Source organism: Pogona vitticeps, chromosome 4 (genome assembly GCF_051106095.1).
Source record: "Pogona vitticeps strain Pit_001003342236 chromosome 4, PviZW2.1, whole genome shotgun sequence".
Lineage (NCBI taxonomy): Eukaryota > Metazoa > Chordata > Lepidosauria > Squamata > Agamidae > Pogona > Pogona vitticeps.
In genome coordinates this window covers 22,434,263-22,459,558 of record NC_135786.1, presented here as the reverse complement: position 1 = coordinate 22,459,558, position 25,296 = coordinate 22,434,263, and the positions used below count along the sequence as shown (strand labels likewise).

The window sequence follows — 25,296 nt, the reverse complement described above, 5'->3', positions numbered from 1 at the left end:
ATGTGACTAACAGCCTTCATATATGTAAAAGTGAAGCAAAGTGTGCTGCTTATATACCGCCCCATATCTAAGAGGATATAATAATCTTCTTTGAACTGTAGAGCTGATAGGGACTCTTATGGGTCGAGCTCGTCAAGGAAGCACGGTGAGGAATTGAACTCCCACTGGCTTTAACCACTGAGCTATCTATAATCTTATCCCTTCTCAATCCTTTTTTTCTCTCTCCAGGATCCCTCCCTCTTGTGCCACAGGAATTGGTTAGGCTAAGACCATTTTAATATTCCCGCTTCATCTGTAGAGTGCCTGGTTCATCTGGAAGCATTTCCAAGTGACACCTTCAATTTCCCTGCTACAAACCATATTTCTGTAAACACTACAGAATGACAAAAGTACGTTAAGAAATTACTTTGGAACATTGGGTGACCTTGTCAGTTGAATGCATGTTAGGACATGATGTACGATTTCATGTACCGGGCGTAATGAGTACCCACCCTAAAAATATCCAAAATGTAACATTAGAGCAGTTAAAGCAATTAAAGCACACAAAAGGATGATTCACTTGCACAAGGTGATCCTGTATATATGAATGAAAAAAGTTCTATTCTTTGCATGTTTACTGTGCATGAATGCAAGGGGTAAGTCCCCTTGTATTCAATGGGATTATTCCACATGTGCATAAAATGGATGCCTTGGGACTAAGCAGCACTGCCTGCTGATGTCCCATTATTAGAACTTCAAATGTAAAAGAGGAATGACTATGCAATGGAGGCAACTGCTGATGCAGTTCTACTGTGGTACCACATAGCCAGCATGTGCAGACATATGCACACCTATACCCCCATGCCTTCTTAATGCTACAAGGTGGAAAAGAACTATTCCTGATCCTTCAGCTATTGTTCTACCTTCTACAATAGAACAGTAATGCATGTTGCATTTTTACGACCACAGCTTCTGGAATATTTTAGCAGCATATTTTCGGAACTGTAATTTAAAAATCCATGCATTTCACACAGGCATTCAGTGAAGCTGATGTGTGGATTTCCAGGTTTTGCTGGACCCTAACATCCAGCATTCCTCGCCCATGGGTACATTTGCAAAGGCTGACGGGAGGTGAAGTCAAACAACGTTTTGAGTTGTTGTATGTTTCCCTGCTATTACAGCTAGTACACAAAAAGGGTCCATTTTGTCTCATATCTTTGTTCCCATTACTGCCAGCTAGATGCTCCTGAGAAGTCCACAGGTAAAACAGGTATACAGGTAATAATCCCCCCCCTTTCAACTGCTCTCCAGCTAGTGTGTGGGGTGTGGCTACTTTGAAGATGGAAAGACAGATCCAGAAGGGGCTCCCTTATTGTTTTCTTACATTCTGGGAACCATTCAAGAATGTCTACATTTGGGAGTCTGTCCATTTTGGTGAGAGATTTCAGCATCCAATGTCATTATGCTTTTTTTTAATAGGTTACGTGTAGGGATGGGGGGAAGGGGGGGCATGGGATAAACAGGGGGTGCAAATCAACATAAACATTTTAAAATACTCATTCTCATCTGTTACATTTCATAGATACATAAGTTCCCAGTATAACTTAATTATAATATACATTCTTTTTCTAAATTGATCATAGGCTTTCAATTATCAAATATTAATTTGCATTCTATTTCTGAGCTATTCATACAATTTATGCCAACAATCCTCAAGGTTTTGTCTTTCTTGTTGGATCTAACCATTCTGATCATTTATCCATTTCTGCTGCGTCCAGAATTTTTGCTATTAACTCATCTTGTGATGGATTCTCCAGATCTTTCCAATGTTGAGCAAAGAGAATTCTTGCAGCTGTCAAGATATGGATGGCTATATAAGTTTTCACTGGTTCTATTGATTCTGGAATTATGCTTAGAAGAAAAAATTTGGTGGTTACAGTTATCGGACTCTCTAGAACCCCTTGCGAAAGCATTTCAACCCCTTTCCAATATTTTTTGGCTTTCCTTCATTATGTTTATCTTTGAAGGAAATGGTTGGAAATAAACAACTGGCCAAGGTGACTAGAGTACACTGGGATCTGTAATCCAAAAAATGTATTCTTCCATGTTTTGGTGGGAATGGTGAATTTATTTGAGTGGGGAACAGAGCAGCAAGGAAGGGTTTTGTTAGACAATATTTATGATATTGTATCCTTGGTCTGCATCTATTTTTCTTTACATAGACTCCACACATTTGCCACAGGGAACCATTGTTTATTTGCTTTTTTATTATTTCTTGCCACCACCTTTAAGCTTCCAGAAAAGGTCAAGTTACTACAGAAAAAACTGCATCTAAATGAAAATACACAAACTAAATATAAAACAAATCCCATGCTCATTTTAAACCATACTTTTTTATTTATTTCTGTAATCTGGAGGGAGGGTCCATTGCTTTAAAATCTGAAGACATTTGGACATATTTTACAAGACAGTACAATTTTTGAATGTCACACAATGATCACAGTTTCATATCACTACATGCATATAAAGACACTTGTTAAAAGATTTTTTTTACATAAACGATTGGAGAGATCAATAAACTTCAACAATTAAGGTTTAAATTAAAGTTAAGAAAAATAAATATTAAAAAAGTAAGATTCTAAGTGCACTAGTATATGGCTAATGGAATCCTAATTCTTCCCAAACATGTGGGAATTTTATTTCTCAAATGTTTAACCATCTTTTGATGCATTGAGGCTTGAGAGTATGGGCTACATAGTAAGGAAGCCAACTACAGACTAGTATACTAGTAGCTGTTGTACACCAGCTGATTGTTCTACAGGTCAGGTTTCTGACTTTGAGTCATTGTTTTCTGCATTTTGTTGGGGTGTACAGTCTACAATAAAAAGAGCCAAAGCTATATTTCTCTCTTTGCCATTCCTCCCTTTAATCCATTTTAAACATCTGTAATCACATTCATACTATGTTTTCCCCGTTTTCTTTTACTTGCTTTGAAGACTACTGCTTTTAACCTCCCTATTTCTTTAAACAAGCTGTTGGCTTAGCAATGTTTCTGTCCAATGAGAATGAGAATGATACAACAACATAAGTCAGAATGATGAGGAGGCCTAGCAAGACATGTTGTATTGCTGATAGCATGGAAGGGACATCATGGGAGGACCCCATAACTAGACTGTCTAAAGCCTTTTCCCATTGTGGAAGCAACCCAACTACTTTGCTCTTTGCAATCTCTTGGTGAATGACTATGTGCCAGCATGTGGTTGATGCTCAGGTTAGAGAGCACTGAGTGCAAATACTGGTAGTGGTTATTAGAGGCTGTTATACTCCAACTGTATTCCTTTCTGATTGGGGGATATAAGCATGCGGTATATGAAACAGTGCTGTTCACAGAACAAGGAGTCTTTGAATGCACAGAACTGTGAATAGGCTAAACATCCTAAATCAAAATGGATTCTCCCACTTCAGATCATAGAAGCCTCAAGTCATGCTGAATTGTTTTCATCTTGGCATTATGATGTTCTCAGTGGAGCTATGTTTCAAGTGCATCCAAGATTATATTTGGGGATCCCTATGAGACAGCTTGAAGCCAAATGAGAACAAGGGTGCACCCAACTCAGTATGGTTTACATTGGGGACCTAACTAGACTTACGTGCAAGCTGAAATATGCACAATTAACAAAATACAAATTGCTGCCAGTCTATATTGGGACCTTAATGGTGATGCTAGCAATTTAATTTCCTCTCCCACTGCACATATTTTTATATTTGCAAATGGTTATGGTGAAAAAGAACCCTCATTGAGGCAGATGGGTACTCAATCTGGAATAGGATGTCTGTGGATGTAACAGGTATTAAAAATAACAATGCCAAAATATAGCTGGTTCTTGATCACACCTATTATTTAGATTTTGGCAAATTTTGGCTTTACAGTTGCCATCACATGTAGTAATTGGCAGATGGGCTTTCCAAATTTCTCAGTATTCAGCAGGAGGCCTCTCCTGCCTTATTTTGAGATGCCAATTCAACAAGTGCTATGCTACTGAGCTGTAGCTAGTGCATCACTTTCCTATGTTAAGAACATTCAAGCAGAACAAACTACCAAGCAGGATTGTGTCACTTTAATACCTGAGCCAAGGTTAAGTGTGGTTATTCCAAGAAAGATGCTATCATTCTTCTGATACTGTTTTAGTAGTGCAAATGTGTGGCCATAGCTAGCCACTCAGATTTTAGATGCAGACCTCATAATGGCTTAAAAAATTCACAGCAGCATGAAGTATGCTCCAGTTATAGTGAACCAAAGGGAACAAAGAAGACAGCTCTGTATCTACTAAAAAAAGAGGGAAATGGTATTTAGCAATGCCCCTGGTTTAAGATTATTCTTTCCAAGAAACAATGCTCAATGGCTAAGAAGACCATGTTGCAACAGGTATTTCTGAAGAAAGCAGAAAGCAAGAAAAGGAAGGATGCTAACCTAAAATGAAACATTGGCAAAGCTGACTCGAATGTAAAAAGGCCTCAATTCTAGTTTAGGAAGGACTATACACTGTGCAAGGTGGCCTGTTCACACATGCATGGATGTCATGTCCAGACACTCAGTTGAATTGTATATGAGCACATTTGAAGCAATGTGGAAGTTTAATCTATGACCTCCAATTTACTGATGAACATAGCCCCTTGACAGCAAAGTCATCAACGAAAATGATCAGCGTTGCCAAATGGACTGGGTCACAGTAGTTAATTAGACTGTCTTTGCTGGAAACCCTGTTTCTGTTCATTCCCACCTAACATTGTTATAACATGCTGGCTAGGATGCTATTGTTAGTCTAGTAAGAGAGCAGACACACTGAATCAACTTCTGAATGTTAACTCATGTATAGTCAATGGGTTTATTCTAGTTGGGACTGGCGATAGGATCCTGGCTGCTGCTTCTAGTCACAGAAATTCTGACCAAACAGATTTGTTGCCGTGGCTTAGTGTGCAGATTTGTCTTTTTCTCCATAGGACTAGGAAGTGCCAGTTCTCTCTGGCAGAAATCATATTCACTATACTCTGCCACAAAGGTAGACAAGCTCTTTCAGGTCAAGGGGTGAATACAATTTCAGTGAAGTTCTGAGAAACTATATTTGGGTGGTGGGCAGTGCCAAAGGCAGGACAGTGGTCCAAAATATGTTTTAGCTTACTGCTTAGCCTTTTAGAATGGGGTAGGTGGGAAATCACAACAATGGAGAAGCTAACAGACTATGGTGACATGTGGAAGAGGCCATGGCTATCTGAGAAATGACAGACTGAGACCTCAGAAAGGCTGGATTCAACCCCAGGACTTCCTAGGTGTCTTACACCTGCTTTGTCACCAGAGTGGGCAATGCGTTGAATATGATCCCTGATTTAATTCCATGTGATCCTAAGGATAATTTCAAAAGCCACCTCCCAGCAATAATTTTAGAGTCAGAACTTCCATAAGTTTTTAAGATAACCAGACCTTTTCCTGTCAGCTCCTTAGGAGTGAGTATGGGGAGTTTCAAAGATCCTTTCCAGCATTTGTATAGTTACTGTTGTGAACTTTAAATGTTGTCTTTTAATGAGGTAAGCCACCTTGGGTCCTTTTAAAGAAGAAAGGTGGGATAAACATATTTGAAATAAATAAATAAAAGTGAATTCGTCCCAACATCTGGTTCTGCTTCATCCACCAATGGTTGCGGTCCCACACACTGCTGATGTGTGGCCTCTGAAACACTGCCTGTGACATAATATGGCCCTTCCAACAGAAGATATTGTATATAAAAAAATGCACCACCACTTTGCTGTGAGCTATAGGGTACCAGAATGAAGAAAAAGTCTTTAGAGAACATGTGGCAATGTTATTCATTTGTTGTATACTAATTCATGTTTTAAACCACATGTTTTGGTACTCATTATCAGAAATGAATACCATCTGCTTCTCCAAGTGCCTGTTTCTAAAGCTGGATGATATCCAAAGGAAAGCTCACGTTTTAAGCTTTCCATCAGACCATGTCATCCTGCCCTTTGCCTTAGGCAACAAAATATTTTGGGCCAACTCTAAAGTCCCCATACCCCTTTTTGGTGTCATTCCTGATAGAGCATTTGAGTTTTTAAAATGAGTCAAGGTAGTTGAGAAAGACAGTCTAGCAGCAAGAGTGCATGAGATGCTACCCTCAGCATTAGAGGCAAACTTTAAGGGCATCTAGTTATCTCATTCTGGGGCTCCTGTAGCCCTACAAGTTGAAACTAGCTTGCTTTTCTTTGGTCATCAGGAGGTAGGAAACAATGGACTTTATTTCCATACTGATTGTGCAGACATGGCAGCTTTGACTAATGTATCTCTGGAGGGATAATACTTTATCACCCAACAGCAGCGAACCTGGCATCTCATACTCTGTGGCCTTAATTTTACACTGCTGCTTACTACACTATAATACAACCATTTTGTACTTGGCATGCTTGGTCCGAAGCAGGACTTTAGAATTTCTGGAATAATGCATTTGATTTATGAATATGAGCAAATAACCTTTCAGGCCTGTGGTCACTTGTCTGAGTTTTTCCTCTTGGTAATTATCCACCATCATGAGTGGAGTTAAGACTAAACTGGTCTTGCTTTTTTTCATCTAACCTGAGGGTTTTAAAAATACTGCTGCTTATTCCAGTGGGAGGATGGGGAAGAGGTGATGATTAATAGGATCACAGCAAGCATGGAAAGGCAATTAAATATTTCCTTTTGCTGCAGAATATTCTCCTGTGAAGGTGCTGTTGGTAGGAAAATGGCGCCAGTAGAGGAATTTCTTCCCTAATTAAAATGCCAGCTTCAGTGTGAGCAATTTTTCACAGGATCACAGCAAGGATTAATTTTATTCTATCTTTGATTCTCTTAATTATTAACTGCTGTGGCCAACGGAATAAGCATAGCCATCAGATACAAATCTAATGTTCATAACTATGCAGTTCTGAACCTTCAAACATGTGATGTACAGATTGCTGCAAGTCTAAATGAGCACATTTAATATCACATACAACTGGCATCTAGCCTACACTGCAATATTGTTCTCAAGAGCATATCTTTGCTTTCTCTCACATGATTAAGGTCAATTACTTTTAAAAATGAAAATAAATAACTTTTGTTGGGTCTTGCTGTAGTAGTTCAGAACTAGCTAATCAGTGCACTGAGCAGCTTCACCAAAAACTATCAGAACTCCCGGGGATTGTGCAAGAGAGATTTATTTAGAGAGAAGGATAAAGGCGCTGAATCCAACTGACAGATATCCTTCTCATTTCGGTTTACAAATCTTACTGCTTATAGTTGATTGCAAAGGGTTCTGTGTGGAACAGCCATGATGGGTGGCTGCCCATTGTGGTAGATCTGAGTGGATAAACAAGAGTAGATGGACCAAAGGGTTCCATTTCACTGAAGGAATCCATTGCACAGAAAGGACGAATGAAGACAAACACATTACGTTTGCTTTGTTATTTTATTTTAATGTATTTATTTACTGGCCAGAATCCTATTGTTGACATTGCCTTGATTAAGGGAAACTCATGTCATGGCAGCAAATTGCTGCTTATTAATAAGCTGCTGGTTGTGTTTATCGACATGTGCTGAGAAATGCAACCAGCATCTTGGCAATGAACGACAATTTGCCAGCACCATTTTTGTGATTTCCCTTATGTAAATGCAAATTACCAATATGACTTTTATCACTTTTTTTTGTTTATCAAACTTCTATCTCACTTTTCTGAACTGCAAAAACAAAACAGAAACAAACTGAAGCAAAAGCATTATGGCAGATTTAAGACTGGCAAACTGTATTTCAGTGTGAGATTTCAGATACAATACACTTGCTTATATGCAGTTATGGATTCTTCACACTGAAATAAATTTGTTAGTTTTAAAGTTGCCACAATACCTCTATTTTTGCTTTACTTTTGCAGAAACACACTAACATGGCTACCTCTCTAAAAACTTTCCAAACTAGATAATCAGAGCAGTTGGCTTTCAAAGCCTTAAGTTGTGAAAGACTGTCTGGTGCAATTTTGTTCTAGAACATGAGACAAACATATCCTTACAACTTGACAGTTATATTGCTTTGTTAAAATCTCACATATATAGCCATCCATTTATCTGTATCTGGTATTTTCCTGGTGCTAAATATCTGACTCCAGTTCTTCCAATTATTCAGTTAATTTGGGCATTTCCTTATCTCATAACATTTCTTATTAGATCATGTTTTCAGCAGGGCTTCAGAAAAAATTCTACACTGTGTGGCTCTGCTAATGTTATAATAATCAAACCATACTTTTATTATAAAGGAATGAGGTTGGAGGAATGGCATATGCCTACAGCAGTGGTTCCCAGCCTTGGGTCCCCAAATGGACTGCAACTCCCAGAAATTCTGGTGATCACAGCTAGTGGTGAAGGCTTCTGGGAGTTAAAGCCCAAGAACATCTGGGAATCCAAGGTTGGAAACATTGGCCTAGAGCATCTAATGAATTACATACTCTAATACGCCTGTTTCAACAATGATATGTACTACTTTGACAAATTATGGACACTTTGCTTAGTTTATACTCAGACAAAACCCACTAGTGAAATCAGTAGGTAATAGCGTTATGCAGATTTCCCCAGGTGAATCCTGGTAGTTCAAGAACACAAACTGCACACAACTAGTAGATATGCAATTATGAAGGCAACCATCTGCAATGGAAGATATGTGACACATGATCATTTCTGAAGGCAGGTCTACAAAGCAGAAGTGGGCTGTGGAGCCTGTAGTCTCCCTATCCACTGCAACTCATTCTCCAAATTAGAGTTCTATGTACTCTTGTTTAGCATCAGGAGGGCTCCATTTTCCCATACAATGTCCTCCTTCTCCAGATGGTGTAATTATACTTTTAGCTACAGTAGTTTGGCAAGGGAGAGTGTGTGATGGGAGGGGGGGATTGGCATGGAGATGGAGGAAAAGTGGTGGATAAATCTGTGTGCATGGAGAGAATAGTTTCTATTTTGATATCTGCATGATGAATCATATTGAATTTCAGCAGGCTGGTTATGCCTTAGTTTTGCTGACCCATTAGGGATGTTATGCTAAACATGGCTTCACACAGAATGTACCTTTCAGATGCTTGTGTTTATTAGTGTTAGCATTCATGTCTGACTTGTAACTGTGTGAATATACAAAACAATGATCTATATGCATATTTATGCTGACCTTGGCCAGAATTCTGTTCATCAGGTGCAGCGTAAGTTAATTGTGCAATCAGTTATATGATTCGTATGTCAACCAACTGTGTGATGTCTTAGGGAAAGTGCTCTGTGGATAGCACTTCTCTCTTGGCATAATTGTAGCTACCATTGGTGTAACATCAAGTTATTATGCCCATGTAACTACCTGTATGCAACAAGACTTCAGCCTATGGATGTATTGAATGTAATATTTGAATACTCATACACTCTGGCTGTGAGAATTGTTAGCTATACAGGTCTCTGCATCCAGGGCAATTTCTTGACACATGGAGGGAGTTTACTTTAACAAATGGGTGAGCAGCTTGTAGGTGCATTTTTTAAGGTAACAAATTGGTCCAAAAGTTGTTAATGGTTGCCACCATCTTTTTAAAAGGGGTCTTTATTTCCCCTACCCCAAATTCAATATCTCTGAAATGATGCTATGTCTTCACAGAGCATACTTTTTGAGGCACTGTAGAAGAGGTGTCAGATCACCATGATGCTTGTACATGTCTACTGTAAGAAAAAAAAAGCATAGACAAGCTGATCTGAAACTCTAATCCCAGAATTTAGGAAAGTTTCTCTTTTTTTGGACTACAACTACTGGAATCCCCCAGACAGCAGGGTCAATGCCTTAAGCCACCTGGCTGGGTTTGGGGGGCAACTGTAGTCCAAAAATATATTTTTTCCTGAACTCAGAACCTGGCACAGGCAAGAAATATGCTTGGCTGAGGTGGATTCTGTCCACCCCTCTTGACTTTCCTGGGGTGTGTGCTTTAATTCTGCTTTTCTATTACCGGTTGAATGCTAGGCTTCCAAAACTACACAAACAGATTTTCCTAGCTGCCACAGAAACACCAGATCCAACATCTTCTCAACAGGCTTTTTATCTTGCCCAGAATATTGAACCCCTCATCTGTGCACTCCAACTCATTTTAATCTTACTATAACTGATGTACATCTGGAACAACCTCACAGAGGTCAAAGCATGAACTAAATGGATTACATGTCTGTGTTACACTTAATGTCAGACTCTGAGCCGTTGTGACTCTCCCTCCCCCCAGGAGGATATAAACACATTAACTCTCATTTGCAGTTAAAAAACATATGACAGATAAGGGGAATATAAAAATATGACAATGCCAGACTCTGTGACCCTTTGCAGACACAATTCCGTGACAGATATTGCAATGTTCCTTTATTGGAATGTTCCTTCCACACATGCATGCACGCACGCACACACACACACACACAGAGACACACACCAACGTCAGAATTTCAACTGTGGAAATGGATGACAATAAAGATTCCAATATCTTATTCTGTAATACAAAAGAAGAATTTGATTTGATTGCCCTATTACAAATTTGCTAAAAATACAGCAATATATTTTTATAGTTTTTTAAAATCTGAACAGAAAAATAGACTACTCTGGAATGCATGAAAGTCACGTGACCTTCCCAATATCAGTACTTACAGAGCCAACACAATGGCAAACCGGAGGTACAGCAAACACCTGTACTTTCAACCAGAAAGAACTTTATTAAAGCCATATTCTCCCTGACAGGTTGTTTATAAAGCAACCTACATGACTACTGTTTGCTTTGTTTTGGTTACTATCCATAAGCATAACAATTGACAGCTCAGGAAAAAAAAATTGACAAAGGAAAAGCCTAACACTGAAACCTCTAATGCTCTTGTCCCATGGAGAGCAGATTCTAATAACACACAAGATATATATATATTTTTGGTGGGGGCAATAGCAACTACCAACGTGGTGTGAAGAGAATGCCCACCTTGGGACATTTCACAGAATTCTCTCATCCCCACATTCAGACATAACATATTGTATAGAATCTTCCTAGCACTTTATGAGAGTTATACAGTATATGAAATTTAGATTGGCCAGCTGCTTCAGAAGGTGAACAGAGAATAGGGTTGTCAGCTGACTGTTATTAGGCTGCTACATTGTGAATTGGGTGGGGGGCAGTTCCACAGGTGAAAATTCCCCCAGTGCCATGATGGGAATACCTGCACCTAACTGGTTTCTTCCACCCAGTGGAAGTGGCTCAGTTTCACCTCTTTTCCCTGTCTGAACACCACTGCAAGTCAGACGTGCAAAGCAACATAGTGTTGCAAGTATGTACACCTCAGCATGGAGGGAAGCTAACCTACAACAAGTCAATCCTCTGTGAACTGGCGGTGTGAAACCACCCCTTGGCCCCATACAGTGCAGCAGCTGTTTTGTTGAATATCCAGATATTGGTGCTATATTCCGCAGCAATTGTCTTAATGGCATGATGTGGGTGTTTTGGAAGATTATTCTGTTCTTCCAAATATCATGTGGACTCTTATCAGTCAAGAGAATGTGGCTTTAGTGATTTCCACGTGGGCTTCAAATGCCCTTTTTGTATGAACCATAAGTTAGTACCGTCATCATCTGGTTAAGACATAAATTTATAATACGTACAAATATTATCAATACATGACATGGGCTTTTTTTAAAAAAACAGAAGAAAATATGGTTTTGCTTAGAAATACTGTAGCTTTTTTAGCTGCAAAGAAAGACCACAGTTTATGATAGCTGTAGTTGCTAAGGAAACTCGTCCTGAATTAAATGCAATGTGATATCCACAGGGAGGAAAAAACAAAACAAGCCGGCCTTTTGCCACACAGTCTGTTCAGAAAGGAAACATGTACTATGCACATCATCTTTTTCTTCTTTTCCAGTAACTGATTCTTGAGCTCAGTCGCCTATATTTTTGGGGGCTCTGAAGCTTGAAGTGTTATGAGGGCTCCTTTGCAACCAGTAATGAGGGCTGGGTAGCCACTGTTATCTTCTTCAATTTTTTTTTAAAAGTACGGACTGAAGTTGCTTCTGGCCCCCCTCTGGGAATAGGGCTTAAACTTCATTAATTTCATAGTAGATTCTTCCTTGCTTGTGCCTTCCCTAGGATGTGGATATTTACCAGATAGACTCTTAATCTTCATTTACCCAAAGTGTGCTTCCATGACATTTCTAAGAAAAGGCACTGAGAAATCTACCACAGTCACAAGTACAATTACTTTTCTCACTAAAAAGCAAAATAAAAATAATACATAAATAACATTTTGGAAACATACTGAAGAACTAGGAGAGAAACGTTGCCTCCAAGCTAAATACAAAGGCCTGTGCTTTTTTCAGCGCATTACTTCACGTGGTGATGCCACTTGCATAAAAGGCGAACAAAAACCTTGGCAGAGACAGACAAGGCCCCACTGCATGCTGAAATTGCAATCTGGTTGCAGGCTTGCTTGATGTACGATGCATAATCAACACAGTACTAATGACCAAACTGCAAGAGGTTATGTTACACTCCCATTCTCCCTGCTACTAAGTTGTTGTGGGTTTTTCCGATCATACTCCCTTCATAAAAAAAACCTCTCACATTTACAACGAAGGCCAGTTTAGGCTTTCTGGTCCTGGTAACATAGTCGCACCATCCCATTTAACGATTCACCTCCAAGGTCAATATATTTTACTTTCTCTCAGTTCTTCAATTTATTTGCTTTTGCTGGATTCTCCCCCTTTCCCCCCCTATCTCCATATGTTTAAGTAGCTACCAAGAATGGAGATGAGAATCCTGGTTCTTGTGTTGCTTGGCTGCTTTCCGAGCAGTGCAAATATCTGGGTGTAACCACAATTCAAATTTCTGATGTACTGTTAATTCAGTAGGACATTAATTGATTTCTGACAATGCCCAAACACAATGCTCATTTGGTATGAGGGTGGGTTATAAGAAATGAAAATAGCCACTAGGTGCTACCACACATTGGTCCTGTTCAGTGCTGCCATTAAATCCAACTGAGTCCACTGATAAAGTGAGTTCAACACTGAGCAGTTTTCATTGCCAAGGGGAAGTGAAAATGAACCATTTAGGCAATGCTGAAGACTGTTTGAATTACTTCTCAGCATAAAACAGTAAAATAAACTTGCATGTGAGGTGAAAGGAGAGCTAGAAACTTATTTGTTATATTTCTATCCCATCTTTCCGGCAATGAACTCAAGACAGTACACATGGCTGCCCTGTCTCCAGTTTATCATCACAATAACTGTGTGAGGTAGGTTGAGAAATATTTTGTCTGTTACAGTTATATTCCATTTTTTTCTCTCAATGAAATCAAGGTGGCAAAGATGGCTTTCCTCCCCATTTTCATTAATTGAGAGGTAGGTCAAGCTGAGAGAAAGTAATTGATCCAAGGTCAACCAGTAAGTTTCATAGCTGAAAGGTGACTTGAACCTGGATGTCCCAGCTCCCCATCTAGCACTGTAACCATGACAACCCCACTGGCTCTCACAGAAATGAAAGGCCCAAGATTGTCAAACGAGTTTCATGGTTGAATGGGGATTTATAGCCTCAATTTCTTTACTTCAAGTCCAAAACCTTTAATCCCTCATTGGCAATCTGAAGCATGATGGCCTACCAAGAAATGCACAGTATGGACTTCAGGTTGTTAGTTTTCATTCTGAGCTCCACACTAACAACTTTACTCTTCAACATGTGTGCATGCTACCGGTACCGTGTCTAACCGACTCCTGACAGGATGAGCCTAAACAATCCTAGAGACAGTGTTGACTATGCACCTCACAAGTGAGCAAATTACAGAGAGGCATCATTTAAGTTCCTATGGAGTTTTTCTTCACCTTACTCTTTTTGAAAAAATGTCAATGTATTATTTTCAATTTTGTGATGAATACCAACAGACCCATGATTCTTTGCACAGTCATCTCGACTTCAAATGCTTTTTTGTTCAAAGTAGATTTCCCATTGTTCATACATTTACAATTGTTTTGTACAGACAATTTGATTGTCAGGCACAATTTAATTTAAATTAATCCTACCGTGTTTCCCTGAAAATAAGACAGGGTCTTATATTAATTTTTGCTCCAAAAAAAACTCATTAGGGCTTGTTTTCAGGAGATCTTTTATTTTATAGTCATGTTAACTTCTTCTGGTTGCTGCACAATGGTGGAGGGCCAGGTTTCACTTAACTGGGGCTTATTTTTGGGGTAGGGCTTATATTACGAGCATCCTGAAAAATCTTATTTATTTATTTATTTATTTTATTTATATCCCGCCTATCTGGTCGGGTGAGGACCACTCTTACTAGGGCTTATTTCCAGGTTAGGTCTTATTTTCAGGGAAACAGGGTAGGAAGTTTTGCGGTACAAGCCACACCAAAACAAATGATAGATACAGTAGCATGGCCATCATTTTGTGCAGTTCTCATTCATATCAAGGGGGCTTGTCCCAGACACCCATATTTTATTTTTCATTAGGAACCAAGCAGGAGCTCACAGCAACACTTTTTGAGCATATTGCTCACCATTAATTATCCTTTTCTATTTAAAAAAAACCCTATACGACTTTGGCGATTCACACGTGAAAGGTAGATCTTCTAATGAACCAAATTGTCAAAAGTGGCAAATAAAATAAAATAAAATGGGGGATGTGTATTTCCCTTTGGTTACAAGGAGAGTTGCACCAATTGATTTTCCAGATTTGTTTTTAACTGTCACCATTTGTTGGACTGTCACCTATTATACCTGATGTGCTAAATAATATATCTCTATTTGGCTACATTTAAATATATTTCCTTTCCTGTTATAAAAAATACAATTACTTCAGGAAAAAATACACGAAAGAGTAATGATTAAAATATGCAGTATGGAGATCATTTCCATTTACTCTACTTTATCAAAAGCATTTTCCCCTGAAGTTTTGTTTAAAAACACCAAACACTTGTGCTGATGATGGACATGACAGACTCATACAACAATAGTTGAGGGTTTTGACCTGCAGATGACCTCTTTCAGTATTTTTCTGGATCAGGCCACTACACTTAGCTCTCTTCAGTTCCCAAACTCAAGACAGTTTTAACTCACTCTCACTTAGATTTCAAATGAATTTAGCTGATGCAAATGGCTTTCTACCAGTACCTCTAGAGCAGAAGTGAGCAGCCACCAAGGTTTGGAGGCTGCAGTTGGTGTGTTTTCACCCCAGGACATTGCTGAGCCACACTTGCATCTTTTATCAAAACTGGAAGAGACCACACCTGAAAAAGTGTCTAATGCTCAGTCATCCCTGTTGAGGTTTCCGAGGACATGACTGGGCATTATTTTAGGGGGAGGGCTCATGGAAGGGAAGGTTGGAAGCTACACTTGAGAGCTCTGCTACCTGCATATGAACCTTGGGCTGCACAATTCATATCCCTCTTCTACATCCTAGTCCTCAGCATTATAACCTCATTTCATAGTAAGTATGCTAAAGACCGTAACTCTACATGATAGGAATATGGAAAATTGTCTTATGCTGAGTTGGCCCCTGTACAGTTTGTCTGACTATGGCTCTCCAAGATTTCAGGCAAATCCTCCTTGGCGATTCTGGATTTGTTGCCAGGTTCTTCAGGGTGGACAATATGAGCCCTGAGATTTTGTTTAAAACTCATTTGCTGCTGTTTCTAATCATTATTCAATCATTTCAGTTTCATTCTTCTCTCCTAAGTATTTATTTATTTATTTATTTGATTTTTACCCCGCCCCTCTAGACAACGTCTACTCGGTACACTCTACTTAAGTATACTTGCATTAATTACTGTAGGAATCACTGTAAATAAAGCTTTTGAATGATCAACAGCTTTCAAGAATTGGGCTCTTTAAAAACACGCTGTTTTCTGGTTATTGTGGGTTTTTTGGGCTCTTTGGCCATGTTCTGAAGATTGTCCTTCCTAACGTTTCGCCAGTCTCTAATGTTCATTAGTAAAAACAGACTGGTGAAACGTTAGGAAGAACAACCTTCAGAACACAGCCAAAGAGCCCGAAAAACCCACAACAACCGGCCGTGAAAGCCTTCGCGAATACGCTATTTTCTGTTTAACTTTTGTAAACAAAGGTACTTAAGTGGTCCACAGTTTGATCTTATTCACATCTTGATGTGATACACTTTCATCTCCATACGAATGAAAAAGAAAATAGGAATAACAGAAAGCCTGTAAAGAAACATCCCAATAAGCAATGGATCATGGGACATGTGAGCAAATGTGCAAAATTCTTGCTTCCATAAGACTTTTGCAAAGAACGAAGTGATAAGTACAGCCCCTAACAATTTTTCATATGCATGTGTGCTTATTGCTTTTGTCCATGCATGCTGCATGCATTAAAGGCGGAACTACAGGGCAGCTTGAACAAAACAAGAATGACATTCAGGTCCAACCCAACAGCTCTCTTATACCAGAAAAAAGAGCTACTTGGGAAAATAGTTGTACATGGAAAGTAGATAGTAATTGTTTGAAGGGATGAAATGTAGAACTTTTAAAGTTTTGGTTCAGAATTATGCGCCAAGACATGTTGCATGGAAATATAGCAGGTGCAATGCACTCCACATGTAATGCCATGGGGAAAATGCTTTATCTTATACAATGGACAAAAAAGCCGAACACTACTGTTTGCAACTCTTTAATCCCTGGCCTGTTGATAGAGCCAGTGAAAATGTTGTATACATCTACCTATCTTTTTCTTTCCCTATGAAAGCTCCTTCAGAAGGTCTCCTTCCAGAAGGGATGGACTGGAACCTCTACTGTAGAGCAAACCATACTGGCAAGATTGTCTACATTACACTTAGCCTGGCTGCTCTAAGCTTTAGAGTATGCCTTATTCAACAGCTAGTCTATTTTGTATGTGTTAATGCTCCTTGTTGGATGGCAGTGACCTAAGGGTTCTGCTTACACCACTTACCTCTTACATGGGACACTGAGTCTAAGCCCACACACGTGTCTCACATAAGAGAGCACTATACTCTGAAAGTGAAATCAAACTCTCAGTAATACATATATTACAGTAAAAATGGACACAGTATTAAGTGTTAGTATCACAGGTACCACACAGTCCGTTACCAGATGTGTAACGAATCACAGATGTGACGAGGCACAAATCAAGACAGTGCTTGTTTTAAAGTGCTAGATTCTGTTAAAATACATTCGCTGTTTCTCTACTCCACCTTTGCTCGAAAAATCATATAAAGTGCTTTCAATAACAAAAAAATGTAAAGATACCAGATTTGATATAACAGTATAAGTTATAAATTCAAGCTGCTGCTGCTTATGGTTTTGTTTAAAACGGTCAAGTTAAAAAGAAATGGTTGAAACCTATCAAGGTCTTGGCCTTGATTCTTTTCCCATTTATATGCCTTTGACACCTTTGACACTCCGGCGGAGTCTCCCTAGGTTTATATCTATCCCAACAACAGGAGGATCAGGCTCCCTGTTTAGGAAAAATCTTCCTTCCTTATTTTTTGCATATTTCTATATTTAAAACTTGCATATCTCATCATTCTACACCAGTTAAGTGCAAAATATGCTAGAAAGAGTCCTCTAGCTTGATGAACAGATTTGATATAAGCCCTGAAAAGATGTGCAGATAATTCAGGGAGCAAACACACCTTTTCATACTATTCTTCAGTGCTAGAGTTGCTGGCATTTCCATTATGGGCTACCAATGGCTGCACTTTCCATTTATTCACACAATCATTGGTTTTCGGGTAGTACCCAACTAAGAATATCTTCTCCCACCACACAAATGGATGAAATCCAACTCATTTATTTACTTTCAAGAATACTAACTTTGCCTTGCTAACATGAACATCAGAATGCCTTGTTTATCCACCCCATTGTCTTTTGCTTTGAAAATTCCTTTTCCTAGTTCCAGATTAAAAACTGATCTCCTGAGCTCATATTTTGTGTGCCTTTTAGCAGAGTCAAATGTGCAATTTTTCAATCACATTTTGAAGGGGGGTGGTTGGTTGGATTTAGTGTATACAAGTGGTGCAACTCACCCTGATGATATTCTAAGAATAAAACTCCAGACCCTAAGTGAAGCTTGAAATATTAAGCACACACAGATAATTTAACAAGTTTATTTCTTGAGTCACTGAATTTGCAATGTAACCATAAACCTACCATGCCCGCCCTGTTACCTTTAGACCTTGCCTCCATCAGAGAAAAAGGCATATACTCTATGGGGATGTTTGGAAGAATTGCCCCTAAGCAAAACCAGCTGCATTTTCGATTACTACATCACATCTACGAGTTTGTATTTGACTGTGACTCCTTCGGCCTCCTTTAAGTGGGTAATGCTAATCACATACTGGCATTGCCATAAATGAGTCTGCCAAAAAGGGAGAGTGAACGGAGTATTTGGTCACGCTGCTTTTGATAAAGGAAGGTGAAAAGAGATCAAATTAGAACCAAGATGCACAATCTTCATTTCACTTGATGGCTGTAGCTAGTCTGGGGGCAACAATGCAGTAATGGATCAAGAGGAGATCTGATCCCAAAACCCACCTTGAGAGCATCCTCTTGTCTTTGTGAAACAGGTGGGTGATTTTGGTCAAAAGTTCATGCCATGCAGAAGCTCTTCTTTGTGTGTTGAGCATAAAGGCATTCCTTTTCAGCTGTCAACAATAGTCCCAGGGCACGCATCAGATATTTTGATCCTGTGTGTTACCATGTCCTCCTCCACCTGGCAATATGTGAATCTTGGGTGAAATGTGATTATCTAGTTTGATAGCCTCCTGTTTACCATGGGTTCTTCCAGTGATATTTTCCATGGAATAAAGGCAGTTTTGCCCTACAAGCTTGGGGGAAGAGGGCAAAGCAGTAGTCTCTAAGTGATTCTTCTCTGTTCTATACACATTGTCCCTCTGCCTTAAGTAGCCACTGTGTGAAATACTGTATTTGGGGCTTGTAGTTCCTGGTCGGGCTTTGGGAGGACTTGAGTCATACAGCAACTGACCTTCATCATCAGTGTCGGCGTCAATATATTTATGTATCCCAGCATCATGGAAGTTGAAAACTACTGCTGTCTGCTTCTCAGGTGATTTTGTGGGAGTTCTAGCACTTGCAGTAGTATAGACAGAAGTTTCTGGACTCATTAAAGACCGGTCAGAGTGTCCAGAACTATCTGTAGCAGCACCAGTTGCTCCTCGGTTCTTGAGAGAATCTGGATATATTCTTAGGACACTTGATGCTGTTGATCCTGTGGCATCCTCTTCCATAAAATTAACCTTCAAAGATCTTAATTTGAGAGGATTGGTGACTTTTATGGAGCTTCTGGGGCTTTCTATGAAAAAAGTAGAACAATGTCCACTTTCTCGATGTGGTTTTATCTCCATGAATTTGGCTCCACTTCCATCTGGCCTACATGGATCTTGAAGTGGATTTTTCCCACCTTTGCTAGGCAATGCAGTTAATGGGCTATGAGAATACCTCCCAGAATCAGGAAAATCTGTAGCACAGCTGATATAGCTGTCAATACTTGACATGCTCCTCATATCAACTATTCCATCTGCCCGAGTGGTTAGCAAAGGGACCATAGGCCCAGGCATGGCCTCCATTTCTAGTTCCTCCTTTTGCTTGGTGGGTTGACTTGGCTCCTTCAAATTGAGGTTGGGCTGTGACTGTGCTTTTGCCATTTTGTTGTACACGTCTTCCAACTGTTGAACATTCAGGTGCTGAGGACTAGAAGAAGAGCGAGCCTTTTCTGGTGACCCTTGCTCTTTTGTCTCTAATGATTTGTTAGAGCTAGTTTCAGAAAGCGATCTCTTGGCCCATTTCCACTTGCTCGGGGATAAATGATTGTCTTGAACCTTATCCTTTTTGCCTGCATTTTCTCCCTTCTTTTCAACAACGATGTCCATTAGTTCTACACTACGGGCGAAAGCATCCTTCATATTCATAGACACAATGCTTCCATTTCTTTTTGCTCTTTCAAGTGCTTCTCTACGTTTAATAGCTTTTTCCTGCCTCTTCTGTTCTTTGTAGAACTCGGAAAAGTTATTTACAATGATTGGGATAGGAAGGGCAATCACTAAGACCCCTGCAATACAGCACAAACCACCAACAATCTTACCTAAGAGTGTTTTAGGATAGATATCTCCGTAGCCCACTGTTGTCATAGTTATGGTTGCCCACCAGAAGGACGCTGGGATGCTCTTGAATTTTGTATCTTCCTCATCTTTTTCTGCAAAAAACACTAAGCTTGAAAAGATCATAATGCCCATGGCCAAAAACAAAATGAGCAGTCCAAGCTCATTGTAGCTTCTCCTCAAGGTAAATCCCAGGGATTGCAAACCAGTGGAGTGCCTGGCTAGCTTCAGAATTCGTAGTATCCTCATGATACGAAATATTTGAACCACCCTGCGCACATTCTGGAATTGAAGCACACTTTTGTTTGATTCTGTGAGGAAGATGGTGACGTAATAGGGCAAGATGGCTAGTAAGTCAATAGCATTCAGTGGACCTTTGAAAAACTTCCACTTCTTAGGAGAAGAGAGGAAGCGTAAGAGATATTCCATTGTAAACCATGCAATGCACACTGCCTCCACATGGGCTAGCTGGGGATTATCTGTGGGATGATCATATTCATCCGTGCCTTGGAGTTCAGGAAGAGTGTTGAGTGACAAGGCAATTGTAGAGAGGACGATGAACATGATGGAAATGATTGCCAGAATCTGCAAAGAGAACAGAAAGTGGTTAGTGTCACAGAGTAGAATACATATGTAGCATCAAGTCATGACGTTTGCTCTGACAAGATGTTCATTAGTAAAAACATAAAGCAATAAACATGTAATCAAGAATGAAATATTAATGTTACACTGTAACCCATTCTAAGTAATGTCTTTGAATGCTTTCAAGCACATCATCTGTACACTAAGGGGTAAAGAAAACTTTCTTTCTTAGCAATGGGCTGAGATGGCTAGAGAACTGCAATATATTCTCTGAACAGAGAGGCATCTCACGTTGAAATTCTGTTGTAAAGCATTCCACATACTGAAACCACAAGTTGATACTATTATTATTTTGTTTCATATTTTTCTACTTGTAGAAAACAATACATATTTATTTAGAAGTATATTTATATTCTGCTCTTCCACAGCAGTCCCATTTCTTAAAGCACCTTGCAGCTGTTAAAAATACTGCAGTTATACTTTTTTTCACACCAGGTAAAGAAAGGATCACAGTAACATAATAAAGCAACTGCACAAAATAATACAGAAATACTGAAAGCCATAAACAAAGATCCATGACATCAAATTATCATCTAACCTAACAGGACAAACAGGGAAATGTTCACAAACAATGAAAAAGAGTAATTGAATGGACCAAATGAACCTCCATAGCCTCTGGTCAGACACCACAAAGACCATTTTTGCTTGTTTAACCAACCATGCACATATCATCATATCTTAGGATATGGGCATGCTGATATGGGAGGAGACAGACTTATAGGAATACAGACCGCAAATCATTTTGAACTTTAAAGGCAACTATTGAGCCCCAATCAATAGCTACCAACAACTGAGAAACCAAAAGAGAAAGCTGTAAGGAGTTCCCTGCTTCTTGTTTCTCAACATGTCTTCCTGCCATGACACCGGTTTTATAGCACTGACATGGTGTTCACCCCACAACTCTGTGTTGTCGAGCTATTCTCACGAGATTTGTGACACAATGTTCAGAGTTTCTTCCTATTACATGTTGGATTGATGGCAGGCTCTTACAATTCACCTGCCCAAGTGGAGAATAGATTTTGTAGTTCAACACTATATACTTCATTGGGCCACTGCCAAAAGGTACTGGCTGTTAACGATATTGCCGTCTTGGAATGTAACTCAATATATACAGGCAGGGTTCCAGGAAGTCAGAACGACAGCTGGTTCCAGAAGAGCTTTTTCCCACATTAGACTGTTCCCACCAATGTGGGTGAAGCCGTTCCCAACTGAATTTTTGAGACTCCCAGTAATTTATTAGCATTAAGTAACTTAAGGACAATCAGTATAAAATGTTGTAGGAATCAGACACACCACATGCATACGTATCCCAAGTATTTGTCTGCACAAAGCATGTGTAGTTTTCCTGTGCTTGAGCATGAAATCTGCCAGGTGCAATGAAACAGAAATACTGTAATTGTATGGTAACTAAAGGAATCAAAAATAGCACTAACTTTAGATGGAGGGTGTGAGTCAACATAAAATTAGATCCATGGGTATGCCTTCTGATTCTATTCTAAAGTTTGGAAAGCAACAGGCCAATACAGCACTTGTCCAGAGACTTCATTATATTGAGAAACAAGAACTGCTCTCTTTGGAAAACAAAACCTTTCCCCCCTCTGACAAGTAGTATCCTCCCATCAGACAGGTTACTCTAGGGTTATTGTGCCATATATTCTGCATAAAAACAGTAAACAGGAGTCAACAAGCAAAATCAAAACATAGGTGTGCTCTCCCCCCTCCCCCCCAAAAATTATAACTATGAAACTGGACCTCAGATCAGCACCAGATTTGCTCTGTACCAAAGGGTTTTCAAGCTGTGATTTTTAAAAAAAGTTACAGTGTTTTATCCATGCAGAACCAAGTGACCATTTGGTCAGCTAAAAGAGATGGCAGTAGATAAGATAAAATTTGCACAGCAGGGGAGAAAAATCTCAGTTTTAAACTCTTTTTCTTTACCCACAGGAATTGAGGCAATTATGGGTCTAATTCAGACCTTTAAATTACAGTATTGCTTTTTAATCCCTAAAACTTCTGAAATCAAAGCCTTTTTAAATAACTCAGCTCATATTTTTCCTGGTTTACTTCTGAGTAAGTTTACCTGGTTTACTCATATGTTTATGGATCTACGTGATTTCATATGCTTTTTACACGCTACTGTCCCTAACCAATGTTTATGTATCAGAAGCATGGATCCTCATAGATCCACATGATTTTTACACAGGGTGACCTTCGTACCACTCTCCAAACATAGGCCTATCTGTGCCCACAGACTACACCACAGAAATCATTGATTCCCCCAGTGCATGGTTTTGCAGTGGTGCAAAATATGAATCTGATGTACAGATCCTCATGGATTCACATGATTTTTAACTAGGATGATCCCCAAACCACTGTCCAGCTATAGGCCCCATTTCTGCTCATAGCAATGACTCCAGACACATTCTGATTGGTCAGAATGCTATGATATACAAATAGTTCAGTCATCTAGAATGTTCACATTTCAATTATATGTCCATGGTACAATCGACTCATGTTATTCATTTTGCTTGAGTGGGAGTTCAGGCTTGACTTCATTAGTAGACACGGTCTACAAGGGCGGGGTAAAAATCTAATAAATAAATAAAATAAATTAGCACCCACTTTTCTGCTTTTCTGGCTGTCTTTAGTATCTCTACCAATTCCACATTTCAAATAACTTGATTTCTGTCCCTGTCTTTCTTCACTGTCTTCCTTTCACATGCTATGCATGATTTTGACCTTGCTTTCCAGTGACTTTTTTTTGCTAACTCCAACCTCATCCTTCCTGCCCCCCCCCCGAAAAAGGAAAATGACTTATTTTGGCCCCTGTACAGTTGCCATTGTCTGATAATGGCTCTCCAAGATTTCAGGCAAATCCTCCTTGGAGATTCTGGATTTGTTGCCAGGTTCTCCTGGGTGGACAATATGAGCCCTGAGATTTTGTTTAAAGCTCATTTGCTGCTGTTTCTAATCATTAGTTAATCATTTCAGTTTCATTCTTCTCTCCTAAGTACACTTACATTAATTACTGTAGGAATCACTGTAAATAAAGCTTTTGAATGATCAACAGCTTTCAAGAATTGGGCTCTTTAAAAACACGCTATTTTCTGTTTAACGTTTGTAAACAAAGGTACCGATTTTGTGTGCCTCCTTAGATGGAATGAGACTGAACTATTTTATTGGCCTAAGTGTGCCCACAGTTTGATCTTATTCACATCTTGATGTGATACACTTTCATCTCCATACGAATGAAAAAGAAAACAGGAGTAGTAGAAAGGAGTAGTAGAAAGCCTGTAAAGAAACATCCCAATAAGCAATGGATCATGGGATATGTGAGCAAATGTGCAAAATTCTTGGTTCCATATGACTTGTGCGAACTTAACGAAGTGATAAGTACAACTCCTAACAATTTGTTATATGCATGGGGCCATCTCAGTATAAGGCAATGGGGGGGGGGAACCACACCCTGGGGCCTGAGAGAAGGGCCTCTTGGAAGATCTTAAAAAATGGAGTTGGGTGTCATCAGCACACTGATGTGCAAAGAATGGCGAGTGGGCCAGCCGGCCTGGGGTGAGGTGGGGGGAGTCGGCTTCCTACGAAGCACTTTGTTGTGCATTGTGCCCATCTCTACTGATGATGATGGGATCCCAAGGCTGTTGGGTGGGACACAGGACAACCTTTTACCACCAGAGGCTTTCTGAGCAATTTTTAAGGGATGGTGGTAAGGGTCTGGGAGACAACTATATCCCTGAGAGCGTTATGCAGCCCATGCATGGGTCACACTTTGCCTATTTCTGAAGTAAATAGACAACAAGGTATATTAAGAAATGGATTCTCTCTCCATAAAGAGAACCCAGATTATAATTTTTAACGACATAATGCTAAATGGTACAATAACACAACAGTGTGTTACCCAAATATTTTTTAAAAGGTACTTTTTAAAAAAATCTGAAAGACTGGGAATGGTTGTTTGAAACATTTCTCTTGCTGAATTGCTTAAATGCAATTTTAATGTCGCAGTGACAAAACAGAACCGATCTGCGACGTTGGTACCCTGTGGTTTTAATCTGGGTTAAATGAGATTGGCATCCATGGGAAAAGGAGCGAGGAATGGAGACAAATGCCTACCTCTAAGCATGTAACAGACACATTGGTATCATCCTGAACCTGCCCATTTTGTTATCCTTCTGTCCAGGAAGGAGCATCTGGAGGTGACATATACAGTTGAAGCAGGCAGGCTGACATTTTCTTGTGCCTTCTGAATTTCAGTGCCTTGAGTCACAGCCCCAGTCACCCTGCCCTTGTTATGCTCTTAGTTCTGACCCTGAGTACAGTCAAAAGACACAGGAAAAATATACACCTTCTTTTGCTGCCAGTAAAAACAAAAGGTGAGACCAAAGTCCCTGTTTAGACCCAGCTGTATCTGTGTTTGCCCTTTTATTTCATCTGAGTCACAATCTCCACAGGTAAAAAACACAAGAT

The 25,296-nt window shown here is 39.5% G+C and overlaps 1 protein-coding gene across 2 annotated transcripts in view; it reads right to left on the bottom strand.

Moving 5' to 3' along the window:
• Nucleotides 1-2,353: 2,353 nt before the first annotated feature.
• KCNB1 (potassium voltage-gated channel subfamily B member 1) overlaps nt 2,354-25,296 on the bottom strand; it is a 220,355-nt gene continuing 197,412 nt past the window's right edge. For both annotated transcript variants that reach the window (XM_078392641.1, XM_072996867.2), the window contains exon 3: nt 2,354-20,757. In XM_078392641.1, coding sequence (XP_078248767.1) covers nt 18,727-20,757 — 2,031 coding nt within the window. In that variant the 3' untranslated portion in view covers nt 2,354-18,726. The remainder of the gene's footprint in view (nt 20,758-25,296) is intronic.